Consider the following 12,003-nt stretch of genomic DNA (forward strand, 5'->3'; position numbering starts at 1 on the left):
GAACCTTGTCACCACGCCCGACAGTTAGCCCCTGCCGAACATGCAGAACCTCACCAGGCCTCTTCATGGAGCAAAGATCTTCTCTAAAATCGACCTCTTAAAGTCACCTTTCAGCATCCTCAGCGACCTGCCCTTCTGCGTCTGCTGTGTGGATGACCCTCATATTTTCCAGATCGCCAGAGGAGCACCTGAACCTTGTCTGGGCCATCCTCAAGCACCTGCAGGAGAATGGGCTTGTCGTCTGATTCGACAAGTGCACCTTCGGCACGGAGAAGGTGGATTTCTTCGGCCCCAAGATTACCCCAGCAGGAGTATGTCCCATGGCATCAAAGGTGGCTGCAGTGGATAAGTTCCTGATGCTAACGACAGTCAAGGCCCTCCAAGAGGTCATCAGGATGGTGAATTACTACAGAAAAATAATCCCGGACATCACCCGTACCATGTGATCTTTGACTGATGTCCTGAAGGACAAACCAAAGAAGCTGACATAGGGAGAAGCCCAACAGCGCGCTTTCGACTGCACCAAGTCATCGCTCAGCAGAGCCACAACCCTGGCTTCCAGGACCCCAACGTGCCCCTGACACTCACCACTGATACCAGGAAGCTGAAACCAGCTGAGACCCACTGCAGCACCTTCGACCACGAGCTCCTTGCTTTCTACCAGGCCATCCGACACTTCAAGTACCTCCTGGAAGATGTCCCATTCACCATAAGGACAGACCATCAGCTGCTGGTCCACACCTTCATCAAGGCGAGTGACACTTGGTCTGCAAGACAGGAACATCACCTCGCGGCCATCTCCGAATTCAGGTGCTCAATTGAGTATGTCTCCAGCGGAAGGATCAAGATAAACTCCCTGCAGCTCGGCGTGGACTACAAGGACCTAGTGCATGAGCAAGCCTCTGAACCTGAAGTACCAGCCTTCTGTACCACCCTCCAAAGGGAGGATATTCCCCTCAGCCCTACCAAGATGACACTCCTCTGCAACACCAGCACCAGCCACCCATGCCCCCTGATACCCGTCTCTCGAAGCAAGCAGGTATTTGACGTGATCCACAGAATCTCGCACCCGTCGCCCCACACCACAACCAGACTCATGACAGAAAGGTTCGTTTGGCACGGCATCAAGAGGGACTCCCGGGAGTGGGCCAGGAACTGCATTGCGTGCCAGAGCAGCAAGACAGGAAGGCACACCAAATCGGGAATAGGCACCTTCCCTCAACCCAGGCGGAGATTCAGGCATATCCACATCAACATTGTCAGGCCCCTACCCGATCCGACGTGATTGACTGGTCCACCAGGTGGCCGGAAGTCACCCCAATGTCAGAAGCCACCGCAGACGCCTGCGCCAGAGGCCTACTATCTAGCTGGATCAGCCACTTCGGAGTGCCAGACAATATCACTACACACCAGGGAACCAACTTCACCTCAGAACTCTGGACCTCCCTGGTACACCTGATGGGAACCAAGCACCATATGACCACGGGCTACAGCCCCGCAGCCAAAGGCATGATGGAAAGAACCCACCACTCCCTCAAGGCCTCCATGACGGCATGCTGCACAGGCCCTGACTGGAAGGCACAGCTACCATGGGTCCTCCTCAATCTCTGTACTGCCCCAAGAGCCAACGGTGACCTGTCACCAGCAGAGAAGGCTTACGGTGAGACCCTGATAGTGCCAGGTGAATTCTTCCCTGCTGACAGCGACGACCATGAGACATCCCACTGTCAAGACTCCGGGCAGCCACCCAGAAATTCATTGCCTGCTGAGGGACCTACACTGACAGGAGGAAGCAGTTCCGATTGAGGGCCCCGGACTCCTGCAAATACGTCTTCATACAGAGCAACGCCACCCACCCGCCCCCAATAGACCCTACCGAGGATAGCACAGCGTCATCAGCCGAGAGGAGAAGGCATTCCTTGTCTCGATTGGCAGCCGCGAGGACTGGGTCTCGATAGACAGACTGAAGCCCACCATCATTCCCGGCGAAGACGACCCCACAGAAGGAACACAGCCTCGCAAGAATCCAACAGTGCCTCCAGACGTCACCAGGGCCACCCAAGGAAAGCAGTCGAATTCCCCCGGCCCACCACCAGGGACAGCATCCTGCTTCCCAACTCACTGGATGACGAGGACCCAGAAGACATCCCCCATCAGATGGAATCTGTGGACTCCTCCAGCCCCCCGCAAGATTCCACTGACCACCAGCCAACGATTATTACTTAAATCTTGTCCTTTGGGGGGGGGGGGTATTGGGGGGGGGGGGGGGGAGAATTTCACCAATTGTCTGCATATACTTTTTATCCCATATACTAAAATATAGAGCATTTCACTGCCTATCTGCCATTATAAATATCATGTAAAAATGTACTCTCTGCACGAAGATATATGTTTTCAGCTGTGATGAAACACAATCGCAGTGGGAGGCTCATCCTTTTTTGTATGTGCGTGCGTGATGGACACTTCGTTTCCGTCGGCACTGCTGCCTCATATACACCAGTCTCTGTTCAATAAAGTTAGTTCGAGCTTTTTCGTCTGATTCCAGTCCTCACAATCCTGGATAACTGGATAACCTTCACTAACTGGTAAATTACTGTGCCTCTTGCTTTGCTCCTCAGTCCTGCATGCTCCTAAGATGACAATTGGTTCACCACCATCTGCCAACTTCAGCCTACAATCTTTGACATAATTTCGACAGTGTAATTTGCATGCAAGAATCTTTTGCAGATCTGTGTAGACTACCACATTGTGTGTCTGCCCCTGTGGGTCAACAGTGCCACTAACTCAACTTATGCCTGTGCCATATTTGGGAAATTACTTCCTAAATGCCAGTGACACATAGCTTGCTTACAGTAATCCACTGCATAGTGTTTTTATTTTAGTGTTAATCTTAAGAGTTTGAGATTCTCACTTTCTTATGCCCATAATTCAAATAGTAGGACCTTCGTAGGCTTGCTTAGTAGTGGCACTTTACCATGTGATTGTGGATAACTTAAGTAACGTCACCAGTGCCACAGAGCCTGATAGTGCTCCAGTATTGTTTTACCTCCTGATAACCTTTTTAGATACTTAGTGTAATTTATGAACAAAGTACGTGTTATGTTCAATCCTCGAATTGAGATATATGATCTGGTCATTCTAAGAGGTGTGTGTAGTCTTCCCCCCTTTTTCCATTCATAGCAAGCAAGCCAACTAGTCAGACACTTGCGCAGATTGCGCACAAGGAAATAATTTTGACTATATATATATATATATATATACATTATATATATATATATATATATATATATATATATATATATATATATATATATACTATTAATATATATATATATATATATATATATAGTTTGCAAGCAGGGTAGTGAAAAGTTCCTCAAAATCCAAAATCTTGGATATCTCAAAGTTGTTTCCTTGTGCGCAATATGCACAAGTGTCTGACTAGTTGGCTTGCTTGCTATGAATGGAAAAAGGGGGGAAGACTACACACACCTCTTAGAAGAAACCACGATTATGTGAACGAACAAATTCTTTCCTTTATCATCTGACTAGCTAGGCCCCCACATGTGATGTCAAGGTCTATAGACTTTGCGTGAGGCGGGGAGGAGGATCGACCGCGAAACAAAACAAAATGGCTTGTTTTTACTTGTTCTTCCGCTACCCACTGATGTAACACGCTATTGCTTATTTCATTAATTCAGTCATGTTGCAGTAACTGCTATCATTTATTCACAGACTTACATCAGAAGTGACATTTTCATGTGATGTTATCTAGCTATTTTAAAGTAATACTTCTTAAAAGAGAAAAGGAAACATAAACGAATGATTATTTGAAGTAATGGGTTCCTTTCTATTGCCTCTTTAGAGGTAACCCTTTTCTAGGAGGAGTTTTAATGTATTTTTGCCTATTCCTCCCTACTTCTTCCTACTAGTCTGCCACGTGGAGGCAGAGGCAATGCAAGAGTGAGAGAGAGAGAGAGAGAGAGAGATAGTTAACGAGACTCGCTGCACTAACGTAAACGACGCAAAATCGTATTTGCCCGCTAAAATAAAAACCAATTTAGTGATCTGTGCCTAGCTAATGCAATCTCTTTTGACACGTGGTTTTGGCAATTTCTTTTGTGCGAAGGAAACCTGGCACTGTTTCCTGGTAACTATAACACTTCCGAAAAAAAACCAAGGTTAGTGATTGAAACTTTTCTCTCTTGTAGCTAAAATTTTGGCATGCACGCAATCCTAAGCTTTTCCTACCTCTAACTGAAAAGATGGCAGTCAACATTTGGTTGTACCCCTAACAATAAATACCTGAAACTTGAATAACAACACTTTGCCTGTTGTGAGGGGTTTCTTTCTTTCCTTTGCTTAATGGGGCTGGGATTTCAGATCCGTTTTTCTCGTGAAATCAACTCTAGCAATGCTAATTGTTGACAGAGATCCTTAACATGGTGCCACTTTCATATATCTGGACCTCTGGCTGAAGGCAATGGTTGCAACGCATCTGACTTGATCAAAAGGAAGCCTTATGAGGTCTGGTTTATGAACAGAAATTTACGGCTTAGTGTCGAGGTTAGATTTCAAGGGAAAATGTGAGGAAAACTCTAAGGATCGATTTTACAAATTAATTACAAATTAATTACCAGACGTACTAGGACTCTCAAGGTCCAACTATCACTGAAAGATCAGTTGCATGTAGCACTGAAATCTCCGTGATCGGGCACCGATATGCGCTAGGAACTTCGAGCACGAATATGGGTGTATGCCCGAGCGTAGGATAAGGAAGAACCACTTCTCACAACAGGAATGAAGACTATAGGATACCTGAAACAAGGTGTGACACACAAAGGACTGATCAAATGTGGTGATACTGCTAAAGTCTTCCAACTTGCATAACATAAATCTTTGCTTTCTCAGAATTCCCTAAAAGGGCAAAGAATGACTGAATTGTTTCACAGAACATTATTGTATTGAATGGGAGGTATGAGGCACAGACACCGGACTTAGGTTATCTCCCTTAGTAAATTCTCTTAGCAACTGCTAATACTGGGAGGTCATTCAAGCAAAGAGCATTAGTAAATCACATTCAAGGGAACCACAGCACTTGAATTAGATTAGCTTTATAGAACAGGGAAGCACGGCTGTAGGGGGATAACACAAATATGGACAAAAGAATTTTGAAAAAGAGACAAAGGTGACTGCCAACTACACCCACACTTTGGCGTCTTTTGCTGCCGAGCTCTGCTTCGTAAAAAGGCACCAACGAAGGAAGGGAAATCCACTCCAAGGTCGTCAAGTAATGGTCCAAGGCCAGCCACGTGAGGTTCAAGGGCAGGGGACAAGGGGACAGCCTTGCAGATACGAGGAGCTCCAAACTGGGTTAGAGTGGAGCGGGTTGTGAGACCGACTTACTCTTGTTGACCTCTTTTATCAGCTTCATTCTGCCCTCCGGCAGTTTTTGGCTTAGTTCTCGGCTTTTGGTATCCGACGCCAGCTGTTTCTTACATAAAGACGGGCGAGCGGCAGAGAAATGAAGAGAGAAATGCACATGAACGTGAGAGAGAGAGAGAGAGAGAGAGAGAGAGAGAGAGAGAGAGAGAGAGAGAGAGAGATTCTTTTGTGCTCATTCAACTTTTGATCTTAGGTTACTGAATGGCAAAATGGGATACATATATATATATATATATATATATATATATTATATATATATATATATATATATATATATATATATATATATATATATACATTAAACATACTATATATATATATATATATATATACATATATGTAAGACAAAAGAAGGCTATGATTAATAATATGTTTAATGTACCATTATAATGTGATGTGCAGATTGATCACTTTTAACTTCCCATGGAGACAGAGTCCGAAGCGACAACCTAAGAATGCTGACATCTCTTTTTGGGTGGTATGATGTTAAAGTTCCTTACTTAAGCATATCAGTGTCGTGAAACTATTGTTCAAGGTGCCTTTGAAAACTGGCTGTGACCAGTTAATTGGGGCATTGACGAGGAGTGTGAATTCGTGTGTACGTGTACGAACTATGTCTATTCATAACGGCGAGTTTAGCCAGTGATTGTTTAGAGAGAGAGAGAGAGAGAGAGAGAGAGAGAGAGAGAAGGCTATGCCAGTGATCACCTTGAGAAAGAGAGAGAGGTGGGGAGAGACTGAGTGTAACCAGTTCGCCTAACGCTCAGGCTTAACGCATACCAAAATATTAAATACTGGGGGGGTGCGATGCCCTTCGCTGGTAATATAAATATACATACACCTACATACATATATATTTATATATATATATATATATATAATAAAATAGATATATATATATCTATATATCTATATAATATATAGATTATATATATATATATATATATATCACCATGTTTAATCTTTAAAGTTGGTGCTTTTTGCATGCAGTTCATTAACACACTTGTTCTTGATATTGTACATAATTTCCAGTAATGAATCAGTCCCACAGACCCAGTGAGATTAAACATGGTGATATATATATATAGATATATATATATATATATATATCGATATATATATATATATATCGTATATATCTATATATATATATATATATATATATATATATATATATATATATATATATTATATATAGATATAGATATATAGATATATATATATAGATATATATATATAGATAAATATCTCTCTCTCTCTCTCTCTCTCTCTCTCTCTCTCTTCTCTCTCTTCTATATATATATATATATATATATATATATATATATATATATATATATATATATATATATATAGCTATATATGTATATATATATATATATATATATATATATATATATTATATAGATGTATATTATATATATATATATATATATATATATATATATATATTATATATATATATATATATAGTATATATATATATATATATATATATATCCCATTTTGGGGAAACTGGCTCTCCTCTAAAATGCCTTTTGCAAACGACAAGGGTGGCCTGCCACTAGTGATTAGAAAAATAAGAAGTAAGTACCTTAAAGGAATCGCCAAGAATTACTAAAAAAGGATTGAAGGTAATATGTCCACTTACAAGGTATAATTCTATACGGTAATCGGAAGAATAAAACTTACAGGAGCTCTCACTGGCTCTGTGGACTGATTCATTACTGGAAATTATGTAACAATATCAAGAACAAGTGTTTTAATGAACTGCATGCAAAAAGCACCAATTTTTCAAAAGATTAAACATGGTGATATAATATATATATATATAATATATATACTATATATATATATATATATATCTTTTATATATATATATATATATATATATATATATATTATATATATATATATATATAACACACAGTGGTCCCCCTTATTCGTGGGGGATGTGTACCAGACCTCCCCTTGAATTGTTAGAACCCGCGAATGTTTGGAACCCCTATAAAAACGCTAAAAACAGCCTATTTTGTTAGTTAAAACTCAAGAAAAACCACTAAAAATGTTCATACTTGGTTTTTTTTATGATGAAATTGATAAAAAAGAACCAGGAATTTGTGGATATTTCTCAGAGAAAAATACCGCAAATGTGCAAATTTTCCGCGACTAATGCGGGGAAACGCTCCCGAGAGAAATCCGCGAATGTGTGAGTCCACAAATCCGGAGAAAGCGAATATGGGTGCCCACTGTATATATATGTATGTTTGTGTGTACATCTAGATTTGTTTTTGCAGGCATGCCTGCATAAGCACTGACTGTCTAATGCATATGCAATATATAAGGTAATACAATACTGTATTTGCACTCACAGATGAGGGAGGCAGCAATGAGCCTTGCAGCAATATCAGGAATATGGCCACACTCAAAGAAGGGCTGAAGGAGATAATTGGAGAAGGTGAGAGCAACAACAGCACACCCAGCAGCATTCCTGATCACAGCAGTCACCCATATATATAGAAAGGCTGGTAAGGCGCCGAAAGCCTCATAGAGGTAACTGTACATTCCACCACTCTCTGGAATCATTGTACCTGAGGGAATAGGCAGTCAAAACTTCAATTATAATATGTCTCTGTCGGTAAAAGAGGTGACAAAAACTGTATTAGCTGTCACAAAAGAACTGAATTCAGTTGAATGTGGCTGATAACTATGAGCAATAAAAATATACAATACCATATTGTTGTACCATAGCATAAATTCTACCTGAAGACCCTAATTTAGAGCTAGTGGTCATCTTATCTGAATATTCAATAAAATATGATTAAGGATGCTATGATGATATTTCATCATTAATATAAAGACTAGGAAAAAGCAAAATGAAACAGTCTAAAATCTAACATTAAACAAATTGAAAATAAGATCACATTAGAAGTTAAATGTATTCCTCCAAAGCTGCGAAGAACTTGTTTAGACTAATGATAATCATAATAGCATTTACATGACATTGATGGAAAATGGCAAATTATGCTGCCTCCTTAAAAATGGTTTGCCTTTTCTTTAAACTGGAAAATGGAATTCTCTAAGTGACAGGGCTTTTGACAGCTTTCATCAACGACTGAGGTGTGTTACTGACAACTACTGCTGTCTTTTTTAATGTTCGTTATCTTAAAGAAGGTCCTTGAGAGAATTTCCCTTCCAAAGAAGATGGAGTGTAACTTGAACTTACTCAGTTCCACAAAGGAGAGAGCACCCACCATGGAGACGATGCCCGACACAGTCCACACAACCAATGAAAGCCCAACACTTCCAGTGTACTGAATAACTCCTTTAGGAGAGACGAATATTCCAGATCCGATCACAATGCCAACAATCATGGCCACTCCCTCAAGGAGTCCAAGCTCCTTTTTCAGTGTAATGGCTTCTGTGCATTTGCTTTCATCTGGGAGTCCAAGTTTTGACTCTGAATGGACATTAACGTCACGTGCCTCGGACTTGACTTCATTGTGGTCTCTCAGGGTGGGTGACAAAGATGCACTGCCAGCAGGCTCTGAGGCCTTCAAAGAGTTTCCTTCGGCTTCAGAGGCTTTTTTCTGAGCAGCTGCTGCTGCTGCTGAAGAGGTCAAGGCTGGATTATTCTTTTCTGGGTCCATGGTCATCTTGTAGGGAACAGCAGAAGATTCTATGCTATAGAATTCAGTCTGTTAGTAGGATCTGGAAAAAATACAAACTAATTAAGTGAATAAATTCATTTAACTGTAAGATCATGTTACCGCACATTTTTAATTAAAAAAAATGAAACAAATGTATCCGGCTGAAAATTGCTTGAAATAAGATTTGTATCATCCAATATTTCCAATTCTATTGTGACTTTATTTCAGAGATACTTCAGATATACATGGAACAGCAATGGGAGTCAACAGGTAACCAAGCTAAGTTTTTGTTGGTGTCTGGTCATAGTTTCAATTTCAAAACATTGATTTATGAACCAATGCTTAGAGCAGACTTCCAAATGAGACATAGTTTGCTTGTTTAATGTTACTGGGAGAAAAAGTGCCTAACAAAGGTGAAAGGAGGCCAGCTAACCATTCGGAAGACTTTTGTCACAAATTCAGAGAAGCACATATACCACTTCACAACATAAAACTTTTAAGCCTTGACATAGATTCCCTATTCACAAAAGTACCAGTGTAGGACGTTCTAGAGTTTTTGAGGGAAAAATTAGCCCCCTGTTCAGATCACTTCCCATTGGCACTTGACAAAATAATAAAGTTAGTTGAATCATGTGTATCTAATAATGTATTTTCATTCGGGTGTAGTATAGGAAGTCCTTAAATCCTGTTTTAGCCAATCTATACATGGACTACTTTGAAACTACAGTAATAAATCCAATAAAACCCAAAAACATGCTGTGGATGAGACATGTAGATGATATTCTAACATTTTGGGATAATAAATGGGGCAAATTCAACTAATTCCTTTCAAAATGAAACTCTTTTGTGTCCAGCATCAAATTTGATGTTTTAATAATTAGAGACACGACAGAATACAAATTTACCATATACAGAAGACCTACGTTCTCACTTGCATACATTCACTACTTTAGCTATCATGACATTCCTATCAAGATAGGTGTAGCCAGCAGCCGATTCTTATGAGCCTTATGAATTTGTTCCCTAGATTTCCCGGAAAAACAATTTGAACTTATTCGTAAGCAGCTTTCATATTTAAGGTATCCTGACCATACAACTGAGAAAAATTCACAAAGCAAACATAATTTTCTACTGACCCCCTCAAGCCAAACAACAGAGAGACACCCAACAATAAAATAATTTCACACATGGATAGGATTAAGAGGGTGACCCAGACTCTTGGAAAATCTAACCCTTTTGCCTTTACCTACCCAAATACTTTAGCCAAATCCCTGATTAACGTCCAACAAAAGAAAATCCACAAAGACTCAGCGGTATACGAAATCCCATGCCTGGACTGTGGCCAATCTGACATCAATTTTTCATGAAAATCACTTCCCCAGAGATTAATACAACATAAACGTTCAGTTAGGTATGGACAACAGAACTCAGCAATTTTCAGCCATATAACTAACCATAACCATAGAATAAAGTCGAATTTGGGTATTTGGGTAGGTAAAGGCAAAAGGGTTAAATTTTGCAAGAGTCTGGGTCACCCGCTTAATCCTGTCCAGGTGTGGAATTATTTTATTGTTGAGTGTCTCTCTGGTTTTGTCTTGAGGGGGTCAGTAGAATTATATATTATATATATATATATATATATATATATATATATATATATATATATTATATATATATATGTGTGTGTGTGTGTGTGTGTGTGTGTGTGTCTATATATATATATATATATATATATATATATATATATATATATATTACTTTTATGGCACAATTTTTCACGGATACAACATTCATTGAATAGAATGGCTTTTTCACCTGTTAACCCTCTTACGCCGATTGGACGTATTAAACTGTCGAGTCAAAATGTCTCCCGTATGCCGATTGGACGTATCATACGTCGGCTCAAAAAAGTTTTTTTAAAAATTCGCGGAAAAATACTTATAGGCCTACCAGCCGAAAACTTTTGTATCACGCGCCTTGGGGGATGCTGGGAAGTTCCAGATCAAGGCGTTGTTTTGTTTACAATCGTTACGCAGGCGCGCAAGCGCGAATTTCTTTCTTATCGCACTAAAAAGTATCAGTGACACATCTCGGAAATTATTTCGTCACTTTGACATAATTATTGCACATTTAAATTATCCTTTACATGAAGTATTATATATGAAAATGTGCGCAATTTCATGCACAATACAACTAAAAAACACTCATGATTGTAGCTTTTATCAGTTTTTGAAATGATTTTCATATAAATAACGATAAGTGCAAAAATTTCAACCTTCGGTCAACTTTGACTCTACAGAAATGGTCGAGAAACGCAATTGTAAGCTAAAACTCTTACATTATAGTAATATTCAATCATTTGCCTTCATTTGCAACAAATTGGACGTCTCTAGCACAATATTTCGATTTATGGTGAATTTATGAAAAAACTTTTTCCTTACGTTCGTGCGATAACTCTTCGATAAATTTTTTCGTGCGATTGTCCTAATGTTTGCACCCTTTTAAATTTGCCGTTACATAAAGTTTTATATATGGAAATGTGCGCAATTTTCCTGCACAATACAACAAAAAAACAACCCATGGTTGTAGCTTTTATCAGTTTTGAAATATTTTCATATAAAATAACGTTAAGTGCAAAAATTTCAACTTTCGGTCAACTTTGACTCTACCGAAATGGTCGAAAAAACGCAATTGTAAGCTAAAACTCTTATATTCTAGTAATATTCAATCATTTACTTCATTTTGTCAACGACTTGGAAGTCTCTAGCACAATATTTCGATTTATGGTGAATTTATGAAAAAAAAAAAAACATTACGTTCGCGCGGTAACTTCCGAAAAAATCAGAATTTTTTTGTGCGATTGTCGAAATGTTTGCAACCATTTTAAATTAAGCTGTTCATAGTTTTA

General features: G+C 39.5%; 1 protein-coding gene across 1 annotated transcript in view; it reads right to left on the bottom strand.

Annotated features, from left to right (window-relative positions):
- LOC135205910 (Y+L amino acid transporter 2-like) overlaps positions 1–12,003 on the bottom strand; it is a 108,521-nt gene that overhangs the window by 68,665 nt on the left and 27,853 nt on the right. Inside the window, exons 2-3 of the mRNA XM_064237135.1 lie at positions 8,672–9,156; positions 7,818–8,036 (exon numbers count right to left, since the gene is read on the bottom strand). Of these exons, the coding sequence (XP_064093205.1) occupies positions 7,818–8,036; positions 8,672–9,101 (649 nt within the window). The 5' untranslated portion in view covers positions 9,102–9,156. The remainder of the gene's footprint in view (positions 1–7,817; positions 8,037–8,671; positions 9,157–12,003) is intronic.

This window comes from Macrobrachium nipponense, chromosome 11, assembly GCF_015104395.2.
Source record: "Macrobrachium nipponense isolate FS-2020 chromosome 11, ASM1510439v2, whole genome shotgun sequence".
Lineage (NCBI taxonomy): Eukaryota > Metazoa > Arthropoda > Malacostraca > Decapoda > Palaemonidae > Macrobrachium > Macrobrachium nipponense.